Below are 14,694 nucleotides of genomic sequence, written 5' to 3' on the forward strand. Positions count from 1 at the left end.
CACACCCCCATGCTATTTTTGATGCCCTCTTGCCTATTAGCCCATAAAATAGACATTTGTTAATTTAATAGATTCAGTTCTTATTGATTTCAAAGGGGGTTAAGGTTGAGCTCACTACTTACTAGTAGCTTGACACTACTTGGCACTAGCAACAATCATGCATCATTGGAAATCAGCAACACTCCCTCATATAGTAGAAGTACCACAAATCTTAAATGCTATTGTAGTACCATCTAATGTGCTACTAGAGTAATGTAGGCAAATCTATTGTGTACAATTCATGGTAACTGTGTGTGCCTGTGATTAAGGTTGGGTTACTGCAGATCAAGCTGGATGACTTAACAGGTGTGGACTCTATCACCTCCACCTGGTTCTGGAGGACCATGGGAACCTTCCAGAAGGCAGTAGGCAGAAGAGGTGGAGACATAATCTGCATGTTTGTGGAAGTCTAGCTGAACCCAAGTTTGGAGACCCTGGTAGTGTGCTGGACCAGCCCAGAAATATGGGATCATCAGGCCGGCTGGAAAATCAGGTGGAAGATGGAGTGCTGAGGAGTGTGTTTGTGGCCTGGGAGGGCTCCCCTAGGTCTGGTGGGGGGGCTGACTCAAGATGGTTCAGGAGGGTCCATTCAGCAGTAAAGCATGAACAGGATCAAGGCCTGGGAGCAGTGGGAGCAAAGAGGGCAGAGTGAGTACATCAGCACACCCTAGGATTCACAAGGGGAGAGACTGCCACATGTAGCAATCTCGCAAAGGACAACGCTGTGCTTAATCCTTTATCCTTCTCTTGGGAGATCTTCAGAGCAGTCAGGAGGGCTGGTAGCGTCTGCAAGCTGGGAGCAGATCTATAGGAGTGAGGAGACATCTCTGCATGTAGTTTACAAGAAGCTAAGTTGATTTCAGAGGGGCTGCGATTTCCTCGCCCTTAAGGGGCTGTTGCTACTAATCTGCAATGACTGATGGCTTTCAAGGAAAAGTTCAGTCAAGGATGTGTTTCGGTAAATAGGAAGGAAGTTGTCCCTGTGCTTTGATTCAATTAAGTTGGACATCCCATAATCCCTATTACCCTATCCAAGTTATATTCCCCTATTAAAATAACAAAAACCGAGCTCATGGAGTGTGCACTGACTGTGAATGAAAGTGTGGAAAATGCATGTTGCCTGACTGTGCAGAGCGTAGGAGTACAAAAAAACACAGCGGCCCTCACGGGGGTACCTCTACACTATTATGACCATGATGACACTGGATGTGGACCTACTAGGTGGTACAAAGGGATTTTTTACATTAATTAGTAATTAATTTGACATTAATTGACAGGCCATTAATTGGTAAGGAAAGAACAAACAGAGGGCGCACAGGCCTAGTGCATTACCATAAAAAATGTTTAATAAGAAATAAAGTAGGTGTTGTACATGACATTCAGAGCACATTTTATGCCCAATTCATGCAAAACTCCACGTAATCCTAAGGGGTTGACATACTTTTTCTTGCAACTGTACGTGTTCCACATGGTGGAGGGCAGGCCCTGAAAAAGTCTGGAAGAACCAGCAGACCCAGTACTAACCTTTCCCTGCCCAGGGCAGCCCAAATACCCCTAACTAACAACAGCCTATCTGTAGGCACCTGCCTACAACTCACAGGTGTCATAATCCTCCCTAAAAGGAAAAAAAAAGTTTTTACCTTAATTCTGCTTTAAAACTCAAAGTAGATTCCTCAAAAAATTTAGAAATCATGCCAGGTTGAATCAAAGAGGAAAGTTCCAAGATGAATGGTTTGGCCTGGTAATTAAAACCCCCAATGTTTGATATAACGCATAAAATACAGAAAATAGTAGTACAAAAAGCAATAATGTTCAAAAGGTTGAGATGATAGGAAACAGAGTTAAAACAATTTCACGTGTTTGCATTTATTCTTGGCAATCACAGCTTGTTTTCTTAGCTGCTGCCAATAGATTTGATTGGATGTTTCATCAACATGAAAGCTTTTTGGTGTCTTGAACATGTGCCAGTGCGTGTGGCACTATATCACGTGTTTATTGATGTCACTGACTTTAACGAGTATAAAAGAGGAACTGAGATGTACAGATAATCACTCACTGAGTAGAACTTACCAATCAGCACAATGAAAATCCTCCTACTTTTTGCGCTGTTCGGTCTCAGCTTCTATCAGGGTAAGTACTATCAATCAATAGACAAGATCTGTCTTATATCACTGCAAAAATGTGGATATTTATATGGGGTCTTTATGCAGTATTAAACTGTGTCTGTTTTTTTATCATTGTTTCATTATAGCTAGTGGCGATGAAGACTGTCCAACACCTTCCCCTACCGATAATCCTACAAAAAACCCTCTAACTCCAAATCCCACCTCCCCAAATTGTCTAGCAGACGCATTGAAGGTAAAGTAGTAATTACCATGAAAATAAACATGATACAATAAAGTTTTTACGTATTTGCTTCATTTGTCATTAAGCATTATTTGAATATAGTTCATAAGGAATCTGTGTCAAGCTTTGTTTGGGTAAGTGAAATCCAGTAGAACTGCTCAAACACTTCTAAATGCTACCATATCACATATATATTGTATTTTTTATTTTAATTTTGCAAGTAACTTGAACTCTTTTTTATGAAAGCTTTACAAAAAATAGAGGCTGTTAACCCAAAGGAGCCCATATAGATCATTCATTTTTCTTCTGGTTGAAAGAAAAAGAATGACTTGATTTCCTCCTCCAAACATTCAATGTGGATGGGGGAATCCTCCCGCTGAGTTATTGTATTCTGACAGTGAGGAGACTTTCCCTCTGTCAGAATATACTGATCAGCACTGCCAGCTATAGTGGTTTGAGCAGCAATTTTCCAATAGAGAGGTTGTACATCCACTCTGTACATGGATCAAAATTCGGCCGATCCATTCTCAACTGGCTGAATTTCGATCCTTGTATAGTCTGCATAACGCATGGTAGTTGTGTTTATGTTCAATACCCAATCATGTGCAAAGGAAATAAAACATGAACTCTTACTTGCACATAATTGGTTCACCGAAGTGAACAACACAGTGTAATTTTTACTAAGGTAAGTGATGCTAATAGTCTCTATAGCTTTACTAAGTCAGCCCCATTTATTTCAAAGGTTCTTCTTATCAAGCAAACTTTACCCTGTACTGTTATAATGCATTCTTTATTAATAGTGTAGGATATATTCATCTCTAACATGTTATTCCTTTTCAGCTATCTGCAGACCTTTTGAAAGATGCTGGTGAATTTCTCTGTGAATTAAAATCTTGTAAGGTAAACCTTATTATGACTTTAACAAGGTGTTCAAAACAGGCCCTTAGCTAGTCTCGGTTCACACTACTGCGACCTAAAAGTCGTGTGACTTTGCTAGGCGACTTGAGCACTACTTTGATGCGATTGATGTGACTTTGATGCGACTTTGAAGCAACTTTCAGGGAATGCCTGGGTAATCTTCCTGTAATGTCGGATCCAAATCACATCAATATTGATGAGGCGACTTCCATTAAAGTCTATGGACACAAGTCGGATAGAAGTTGCCTTGAAGTAGTACAGGAACCTTTTCTAAAGTCGGAGCAACTTCAGTAGTGTTAATTAAGACAGCTCTCATTGACTAACATGGGATTTCAGGTGTCATGCGGCTTAGAGTTTCACAAGGTGGATCCTGAGTCATGGCAGTGTGAACCGAGCCTTAAATAGCACTGTTTATGAAAGCACTACTATACAAAATAATGTCTGTGAAGGTTCTCATTTACCCAGATCATGGTATACCTAGTACTAGTTAGTTCCATTCAACTCCAGTTATCTACAGTACTGTAGGTATACAAAAATTAGATTATTTAACACATGAAGCAATTTCTACAATACAGATAGTGCCAAGTGAAGACAACAAATGAAGCCAGTATGTGAGTTATGTACACAAGAGGTAACTTAATTATTACTTCTGAGAAAAAAATAACTTCCAGTGTCCTCAGCTGAGTTAGGATTATCCTTTTACCTGCCGGAGAGTAAACTAAAATAGCTAAAAAGTAGATTAATTAAATATAAATAAGGATAAATTATTTCAAAATCTATCATACTATTTGTAATTTACAAATATGTTTCCTTTATGTCTGTGTCCCATTGGGGAGATTTCCCTCTACTTCCTGATCTAGAGATATAGTGAATATTTGGAAAAGGTCATCATATTCAGTGCTTTATTATTATTCCCCTTTGAACAGCTAATGTTTAATACCACCACCCACTTATTTGTGTACATGTTTTTTTAACCCTTTCTCTGCCCTGGCATCCCTTGAACAGGATCTTTACGCCTGGGGGGTGGAAAGGACCAGCCAATCACATGACCACTGTGACTGGCTGTCAAAGTGGTCACATGATCAGGAGCCGGTCCTACTGGCTCACAATCATTAGTAGAGACTGAGAGAGTAGACCATCAGGTCTACTTTACTTTTGATTGACAGCATACAGCAGTGGGCATACCCTTAGCCAATTTTCAGTCCAATAGCAGCTTTTGAATCTGCCCACTGCTATGTACTGTCAATCAAATGTAAAGAGAACCTGGTGGGGAACTAGTCTCTTGACTAGTCTCTCAGTTCCCCAACAGGCTCTATCCACCCAAGTAATTTCCAAAATATGGACATTGCTCATATTTGTGTAATAGCATTACCTGTATCCCCATTTACATTTAACTTTCGCTCAGGGAATTCTACATAAGGCTTGTGATTCTGTACTGTGTGGGAAGCTGTCATGACAGCTTCCCAGCACAGGCATGGCCCGTTCTGAGTACCGGCATACCTCTGTACACCATCTCAGAGTTGGTTTTAGTTACAACCAGTTTTGTAATCTGGTAACTGGCTGTAATTCTTTAATAATTTGCTGCTGCTATAGAGACCAGTTCCTAAAGTGGCAGTAGTAAGAACTACCTGAATTTGCCACAAGTGTCAGTAATGTTGCCAACAATGGTGCAAATGCTTGCCTGATTTAGGTGCAGGAAGTTCTAAAGGGGACTACCGCCATAAAATTGTTGGCAGTTTTTAATTCCTTTGAATGTCTCTAATGTTTTCATTTATTCTTGGCAAGCACTGCTTCCTTTCTTAATAACTTGCAACAGATCTGATTGGATGTTTCATCATCATGAAAGACTTGTTGTGAAGACACTTTCTCTTTCATTTGCCATGATTGTCTAGTGGACCTTGCTACAGAAAATACTAGCAGACAGGTACACAAAAAACAGCCGTCATCTTTCTAAAGGCATTCCTCAAAAATGTTATTGGTCTGTTGAGGAGGTCTTTAACAGATTTAATTTTAAGCCCCGGTTCAAACTGGTGGGACTTGTCCAGAGACTTGACAGAACAAAGTCGCATGACAAGTGGCACCCTATTGCTGGTTATGGAACCGTTCAAATGGGTGTGACTCCAATTTGCACTGACTTTGAAAAAAGGTTCCTGTGCTATTTTTTGCTATTTCCTGTGTGACTTGCTTTGACATCTGTGCATGAAGTCGAACAGATTTCGGCAAGCCGCACATGAAGTAGCACAATTTCAAAGCTGCATTTGGTGTGAACCAGGGCTTAATAAGAACGTCTGTATGATGCAATCGGTTGTTACAATAACTGTAACTTTCTCTAAAATATTCTTACTTAGGTATCTGACAAAAATCATTTTATACAATGTGTGTGCTGTGTATTCTATGATCAATAACATTATTTATATGCACTTCTCTTTTATTACATTTGTCTCTGTGTCATATTTTAGAAAGGTGGCCCATCTATGCGTTTTAAAGAACTGGCTGGAAAGCTCATAAAATCAGTGGTATGGAATACTCATTTTAATACTTTATGTATAAATTACCTGTTTAAGAATAGATATTTTTTCGCTTTTATTGCCAGTAGGAAAATAGGAAATTATTTATTATATTCAAGAGAACTTTGTTTCTAATTAACCTCCCTGGCGGTATTCCCGAGTGTAGCTCGGGGTAAAGTTTCAGTACCACAAGCGTTAACCCCGATCTACACTCGGGCTTACCATGTGGCGCTGCTCCGGGATCCCTCGATTACTTACCTTGTCCTGTGCTCCCGCGATGTCCCCCCTGCAGTGTCCCCGGCAATGTAATCTGGCGGATGCCGACATCTGTCATCTGGGTTCCTTCCCCTGCGAGTGTCGGGACGTACGGGGAGGGAACTGGCGGGAAATTTGAAAATGACAAAAAGTGACATTCACTAAAATCACTAAAATCACATAGTAATATATTACTGTATCAAACCATTTCACATACATTTTGTCCCGAGTGCTTTGTCCTGTGCCCTGCCTGCATTTTTACTGTTCTTTCTGCCTGGAAACTGAGAAATGTCCATGGCGTCCAAAAAGCATCCCTTTAGGTCAAAAGCGGTTTTAGACCAGCTAGAGAACAGCGATAGTAAATTAGAACCACTTGCAGAATTGAGTGATAATGATTTGTGGGGAAATTCATCATCAGACAGTGAAAAAGATTTTGCGACTAAGATCAGTGATGTGTGAACTTGGCGCTATATTTCAAATGTCAGTGTTTTTGGTTTGATTATATTATTGAATTAAATTTATTATTATTATATTTTTATTTTTTATGATTATTTATTAAATTATAATTTATGATTTTGCGTTTCAAATTTTAACATACCTGGGATGTTTACTAGACTCTTGTTCGGACAGATTTCAGTGAGTTATTCCTAAAAATTACAGGCCTACAATATAAAACGCCAAATTTCCATGCAAAATAATGGTACCGCTTTCAGCACCAAAAATCTGAAATAATCATACCGCCAGGGAGGTTAAATAGATTTAAACTATGTGAATAAAAGGTGACTGTCGTATGCACTCTTGGTGGTAATACGCTGGTCATACAGCAGGCAATTTTAAGGCAATGTGGTAGATATAAACCAGCCATCGATCACAATGAATTAATCATTTCTAGTAAACCAATAGACAAAAATGGGTTGGAAATTGATTACACTTAGTTGTGGCTTACGCTCTTCATTCTGGAAGTAGAATTGTGGTGAAGAAAAAGAAAAAAGCTGCTTGACAGGGAGAAAATTAAGTAAACCTGTTGCTTTGCCCTGCACTCCTGGCAGCCATTAAGAAAACACTAATTAATTAAAAAAAATTTTCTTTAAAAGAATAACGTCAAATCCATTTTGTAATATAAATTAAGAAAAATTGATTAGTGTACTTGAATTTGAATTGGTATAAGCCAAGCCTTTGAAGGGAAGATCTAACCCGGGAAAGAGAGGCACAGCAGTAGGGCTATTTCCATATTCTGCATGAACATGTGCACTTATAAGGGGCATACTGACAGAAAGAGGGAAGAGAGGAATGATCTCATCAGTCTTCTGTTGCTCCTTCACTGTCCGAACTCAGGCTGGGAGCAAGGAGGCGAACTCCTGTATTCCTACTATTAGTCTGACCAATCCTGTAAACTTACCTTTTTTAGATTCTCAGACATTTACTTCCTTGAAATCTGTGACACATATTCACTATGCCCCGTGAGTAGCACTGCTGTGTGACACATTTCACAGAGCCTGCCTTCTGAACTACAGAGATGCTGAGAGGAGGAGTTTCAGGAGGCGGAGTCAGTACAAGCATAACTACTTGCAGGCAGCAAGGTATCATGGGATATGTAGTCCTTATGGATTGAAAGTAAACAGCAGAAGAGAAGCTGCAAAGCATGCAGGGAATCCAGGAAGCTGTATAAAGAGACAGTCAGCAGACTGGCAGCACTCATAACATGAAGGGTGATTTTTCAATTACGCCTATATTTTCAAAAATATCCATTGTTTCCATTGTTATTACAATTCTATAAAATTCTATAAAATAAAAGAGTATACTGTGACTAGAGATGAGCGAATCGAACTAGGCGAACCGGAATTCGAGTCGAATTTCAGGAAATATTCGATTCGTGTCGAAACCGAAATTTTGCCTACTTCGGGTGCGCGAATCGAACATTTCCCGATCAGCCGGCAAAAGTGTCCCTGCAGTGAGCTCCGCTATTTCTGACAGTTCTCTGACAGAAGGAACACATGTTTAGCGGTTGAAACATTGTATCTATTAGTTTACATTTAGGATACAGATGTTTCAACCACTGTACATGTGAAGAAGTTGTGAGAGAACTGTCAGAAATAGAGGAACTCTGCACATACACTTTTTGCCGGCTTGGAATTATTCTTCTTTTCATTCTACTTCTTCTTCATCCTCAGAAGAAGAGGATGAGGATGAGGATGAGGAAGAAGAAGAAGAAGAAGAAGAAGAAGAAGAAGAAGAAGAAGAAGAAGAAGAAGTAGGATGAAAAGAAGAATAATTCCAAGCCGGCAAAAAGTGTATGTGCAGAGTTCCTCTATTTCTGACAGTTCTCTCACAGCTTCTTCACATGTACAGCGGTTGAAACATCTGTATCCTAAATGGAAACTAATAGATACAATTTGTATCTATTAGTTTCCATTTAGGATACAGATGTTTCAACCGCTGTACATGTGAAGAAGCTGTGAGAGAACTGTCAGAAATAGAGGAACTCTGCACATACACTTTTTTCCGGCATGGAATTATTCTTCTTTTCATTATACTTCTTCTTCTTCTTCTTCTTCATCCTCATCCTCTTCTTCTGAGGATGAGGATGAGGATGAAGAAGAAGAAGAAGAAGTAGGATGAAAAGAAGAATAATTCCAAGCCGGCAAAAAGTGTATGTGCAGAGTTCCTCTATTCTGCAGATACACTTAGAGGAGCTCTGCAGATACACTTAGAGGAGCTCTGCACATACACTTTTTGCCGGCTTGGAATTAATCTTATTTTCATCCTACTTCTTCTTCTTCTTCTTCATCCTCATCCTCATCCTCAGAAGAAGAAGAGGATGAGGATGAGGATGAAGAAGAAGAAGAAGAAGTAGGATGAAAATAAGAATAATTCCAAACCGGAAAAAAAATGGATCCATTTATGGAAACAAATACATACAATGTTTCAACCGCTGCATGGAAGGACAGTCCCAGAACTGTCATTAATAGTCTATTTCTGACAGTTCCATGACATTCCCTCCATACAGCGGTTAAAACAGCTGTATGGAGTGAATGTCCCAGATCTGTCAGAAATAGACTATTTATGACAGTTCTGGGACATTCACTCCATACAGCTGTTTTAACCGCTGTATGGAGGGAATGTCATGGAACTGTCAGAAATAGACTATTAATGACAGTTCTGGGACTGTCCTTCAATGCAGCGGTTGAAACATTGTATGTATTTGTTTCCATAAATGGATCCATTTATGGAAACAAATACATACAATGTTTCAACCGCTGTATGGAAGGACAGTCCCAGAACTGTCATTAATAGTCTATTTCTGACAGTTCCATGACATTCCCTCCATACAGCGATTAAAACAGCTGTATGGAGTGAATGTCCCAGATCTATCAGAAATAGACTATTTATGACAGTTGTGGGACATTCACTCCATACAGCTGTTTTAACCGCTGTATGGAGGGAATGTCATGGAACTGTCAGAAATAGACTATTAATGACAGTTCAGGGACTGTCCTTCCATACAGCGGTTGAAACATTGTATGTATTTGTTTCCATAAATGGATGCATTTATGGAAACAAATACATACAATGTTTCAACCGCTGTATGGAAGGACAGTCCCAGAACTGTCATTAATAGTCTATTTCTGACAGTTCCATGACATTCCCTCCATACAGCGGTTAAAACAGCTGTATGGAGTGAATGTCCCAGATCTATCAGAAATAGACTATTTATGACAGTTCTGGGACATTCACTCCATACAGCTGTTTTAACCGCTGTATGGAGGGAATGTCATGGAACTGTCAGAAATAGACTATTAATGACAGTTCAGGGACTGTCCTTCCATACAGCGGTTGAAACATTGTATGTATTTGTTTCCATAAATGGATCCATTTATGGAAACAAATACATACAATGTTTCAACCGCTGTATGGAAGGACAGTCCCAGAACTGTCATTAATAGTCTATTTCTGACAGTTCCATGACATTCCCTCCATACAGCGGTTAAAACAGCTGTATGGAGTGAATGTCCCAGATCTATCAGAAATAGACTATTTATGACAGTTCTGGGACATTCACTCCATACAGCTGTTTTAACCGCTGTATGGAGGGAATGTCATGGAACTGTCAGAAATAGACTATTAATGACAGTTCTGGGACTGTCCTTCAATGCAGCGGTTGAAACATTGTATGTATTTGTTTCCATAAATGGATCCATTTATGGAAACAAATACATACAATGTTTCAACCGCTGCATGGAAGGACAGTCCCAGAACTGTCATTAATAGTCTATTTCTGACAGTTCCATGACATTCCCTCCATACAGCGGTTAAAACAGCTGTATGGAGTGAATGTCCCAGATCTGTCAGAAATAGACTATTTATGACAGTTCTGGGACATTCACTCCATACAGCTGTTTTAACCGCTGTATGGAGGGAATGTCATGGAACTGTCAGAAATAGACTATTAATGACAGTTCTGGGACTGTCCTTCAATGCAGCGGTTGAAACATTGTATGTATTTGTTTCCATAAATGGATCCATTTATGGAAACAAATACATACAATGTTTCAACCGCTGTATGGAAGGACAGTCCCAGAACTGTCATTAATAGTCTATTTCTGACAGTTCCATGACATTCCCTCCATACAGCGGTTAAAACAGCTGTATGGAGTGAATGTCCCAGATCTGTCAGAAATAGACTATTTATGACAGTTCTGGGACATTCACTCCATACAGCTGTTTTAACCGCTGTATGGAGGGAATGTCATGGAACTGTCAGAAATAGACTATTAATGACAGTTCTGGGACTGTCCTTCAATGCAGCGGTTGAAACATTGTATGTATTTGTTTCCATAAATGGATCCATTTATGGAAACAAATACATACAATGTTTCAACCGCTGTATGGAAGGACAGTCCCAGAACTGTCATTAATAGTCTATTTCTGACAGTTCCATGACATTCCCTCCATACAGCGGTTAAAACAGCTGTATGGAGTGAATGTCCCAGATCTATCAGAAATAGACTATTTATGACAGTTGTGGGACATTCACTCCATACAGCTGTTTTAACCGCTGTATGGAGGGAATGTCATGGAACTGTCAGAAATAGACTATTAATGACAGTTCAGGAACTGTCCTTCCATACAGCGGTTGAAACATTGTATGTATTTGTTTCCATAAATGGATCCATTTATGGAAACAAATACATACAATGTTTCAACCGCTGTATGGAAGGACAGTCCCAGAACTGTCATTAATAGTCTATTTCTGACAGTTCCATGACATTCCCTCCATACAGCGGTTAAAACAGCTGTATGGAGTGAATGTCCCAGATCTATCAGAAATAGACTATTTATGACAGTTCTGGGACATTCACTCCATACAGCTGTTTTAACCGCTGTATGGAGGGAATGTCATGGAACTGTCAGAAATAGACTATTAATGACAGTTCAGGGACTGTCCTTCCATACAGCGGTTGAAACATTGTATGTATTTGTTTCCATAAATGGATCCATTTATGGAAACAAATACATACAATGTTTCAACCGCTGTATGGAAGGACAGTCCCAGAACTGTCATTAATAGTCTATTTCTGACAGTTCCATGACATTCCCTCCATACAGCGGTTAAAAAAGCTGTATGGAGTGAATGTCCCAGATCTATCAGAAATAGACTATTTATGACAGTTCTGGGACATTCACTCCATACAGCTGTTTTAACCGCTGTATGGAGGGAATGTCATGGAACTGTCAGAAATAGACTATTAATGACAGTTCAGGGACTGTCCTTCCATACAGCGGTTGAAACATTGTATGTATTTGTTTCCATAAATGGATCCATTTATGGAAACAAATACATACAATGTTTCAACCGCTGTATGGAAGGACAGTCCCAGAACTGTCATTAATAGTCTATTTCTGACAGTTCCATGACATTCCCTCCATACAGCGGTTAAAACAGCTGTATGGAGTGAATGTCCCAGATCTATCAGAAATAGACTATTTATGACAGTTCTGGGACATTCACTCCATACAGCTGTTTTAACCGCTGTATGGAGGGAATGTCATGGAACTGTCAGAAATAGACTATTAATGACAGTTCTGGGACTGTCCTTCCATGCAGCGGTTGAAACATTGTATGTATTTGTTTCCATAAATGAATCCATTTATGGAAACAAATACATACAATGTTTCAACCGCTGCATGGAAGGACAGTCCCAGAACTGTCATTAATAGTCTATTTCTGACAGTTCTATGACATTCCCTCCATACAGCGGTTGAAACCGCTGTATGGAGTGAATGTCCCAGAACTGTCAGAAATAGACAGAAACTGTCACAGAACTGTCCTTCTTCTCATCCTTCTCCTTCTTCTCATCCTTCTTCTCATCCTTCTCCTTCTTCTCATCCTTCTCCCTCTTCTCATCCTTCTCCTTCTGCTCATCCTTCTTCTCATCCTTCTCCTTCTTCTCATCCTTCTCCTTCTCCTTCTTCTCATCCTTCTCCTTCTCCTTCTTCTCATCCTTCTTCTTCTGCTTCTCCTTCTCCTTCTTCTCATCCTTCTCCTTCTTCTCATCCTTCTCCTTCTTCTCATCCTTCTCCTTCTCCTTCTTCTCATCCTTCTCCTTCTCCTTCTCATCCTTCTCCTTCTTCTCATCCTTCTCCTTCTCCTTCTTCTCATCCTTTTTCTTCTCATCCTTCTCCTTCTCCTTCTTCTCATCCTTCTCCTTCTTCTCATCCTTCTCCTTCTTCTCATCCTTCTCCTTCTCCTTCTTCTCATCCTTCTCCTTCTTCTCATCCTTCTCCTTCTTCTCATCCTTCTCCTTCTCCTTCTTCTCATCCTTCTCCTTCTCCTTCTTCTCATCCTTCTCCTTCTTCTCATCCTTCTCCTTCTTCTCATCCTTCTCCTTCTCCTTCTTCTCATCCTTCTTCTTCTCATCCTTCTCCTTCTTCTCATCCTTCTTCTTCTCATCCTTCTCCTTCTTCTCATCCTTCTCCTTCTTCTCATCCTTCTCCTTCTTCTCATCCTTCTCCTTCTCCTTCTTCTCATCCTTCTCCTTCTCCTTCTTCTCATCCTTCTCCTTCTTCTCATCCTTCTCCTTCTCCTTCTTCTCATTCTTCTTCTTCTCATCCTTCTCCTTCTCCTTCTCATCCTTCTTCTTCTCATCCTTCTCCTTCTTCTCATCCTTCTCCTTCTTCTCATCCTTCTCCTTCTTCTCATCATTCTCCTTCTTCTCATCCTTCTCCTTCTTCTCATCCTTCTTCTTCTCATCCTTCTCCTTCTCCTTCTTCTCATCCTTCTTCTTCTCATCCTTCTTCTTCTCATCCTTCTCCTTCTTCTCATCCTTCTCCTTCTTCTCATCCTTCTCCTTCTCCTTCTTCTCATCCTTCTCCTTCTTCTCATCCTTCTCCTTCTTCTCATCCTTCTCCTTCTCCTTCTTCTCTTCCTTCTCCTTCTTCTCATCCTTCTCCTTCTTCTCATCCTTCTCCTTCTTCTCATCCTTCTCCTTCTTCTCATCCTTCTCCTTCTCCTTTTTCTCATCCTTCTCCTTCTTCTCATCCTTCTCCTTCTCCTTCTTCTCATCCTTCTCCTTCTCCTTCTTCTCATCCTTCTCCTTCTTCTCATCCTTCTCCTTCTTCTCATCCTTCTCCTTCTTCTCTTTCTTCTCATCCTTCTTCTTCTCATCCTTCTCCTTCTTCTCATCCTTCTCCTTCTCCTTCTTCTCATCCTTCTCCTTCTCCTTCCTCATCTCCAAGGGCATTTAAATTAAAGGTACAGTGTTCTGCACTAATTTAAAGGCTCTCTGAAGCCTAGAAACCCTTTAAATAAGTCATCTTCGTAGCGGAGAAATTCGCATCGAATCGAATTTCACACTGGAATTCGCCGAATCAGCCGAATCGAATTTTTCATTTCTTCGCTCATCTCTAACTGTGACCATAGATATCTTTTAAACTCTAATAATGGACTTCTCATCTCTTTGCAGGGGAAGATAGGCTGTGATCTTGAATTAATTCTTGGTCCTGGTACAAAGATTGTAAGTCTCTCTCCATCTACCTATATTTTGTAAATATAATTTAAATATAATGTATGCAATGTTTTTTAGCTCACACCACATGTAGCAGCAAACCTATCATAACCAGTGGGGCTGATTCAATAATGAATTAGAGAAAGATCACTTAAAGTGGTAGTCACTTCAATCCTCCAATCACGCACAAGGCAAAATCGTGATTTTTAAACACACTGCCTCATGGTTTGGTATTCAAAGTACATATCCTTTGCACCATGGCAAAGATCAACCCATTAAAGCAGTTCAATGAGCAATTAAGTGATGTACTAAGTGCAAAAATTAATGATTTACAGATTTCAGAACAAAGAAAGGTGAATACTCATGATTACTGTTTTTCTTTTTGCACTTATATGAAAAAAATGATGGCAACCTTTTTTCTACAGATTGATAACACTTTAAAAAAATAGCTGCATTCTTACATAAAATATAACAAAACAGTGGTACAAAAGATTTTATATATTATTCACTTCTGGACCAGCAACGTATCCATACATTGCTGGAATTTCGATGGTAATACTGAAATAATTTCTACAGCTGCAGGCATCACTCTGATACCATTTTTTGGGGCCACTCTTGGAACT

General features: G+C 39.7%; 1 protein-coding gene across 1 annotated transcript in view; it reads left to right on the forward strand.

Annotated features, from left to right (window-relative positions):
- Nucleotides 1–2,104: 2,104 nt before the first annotated feature.
- LOC149467545 (uncharacterized) overlaps nucleotides 2,105–14,694 on the forward strand; it is a 49,593-nt gene continuing 37,003 nt past the window's right edge. Inside the window, exons 1-5 of the mRNA XM_089671568.1 lie at nucleotides 2,105–2,169; nucleotides 2,291–2,397; nucleotides 3,226–3,285; nucleotides 5,763–5,819; nucleotides 14,030–14,080. Of these exons, the coding sequence (XP_089527694.1) occupies nucleotides 2,121–2,169; nucleotides 2,291–2,397; nucleotides 3,226–3,285; nucleotides 5,763–5,819; nucleotides 14,030–14,080 (324 nt within the window). The 5' untranslated portion in view covers nucleotides 2,105–2,120. The remainder of the gene's footprint in view (nucleotides 2,170–2,290; nucleotides 2,398–3,225; nucleotides 3,286–5,762; nucleotides 5,820–14,029; nucleotides 14,081–14,694) is intronic.

The sequence above is a fragment of the Staurois parvus genome, unplaced genomic scaffold (genome assembly GCF_062004578.1).
Source record: "Staurois parvus isolate SC_StPar_1 unplaced genomic scaffold, SC_StPar_1.0 ptg000106l, whole genome shotgun sequence".
Lineage (NCBI taxonomy): Eukaryota > Metazoa > Chordata > Amphibia > Anura > Ranidae > Staurois > Staurois parvus.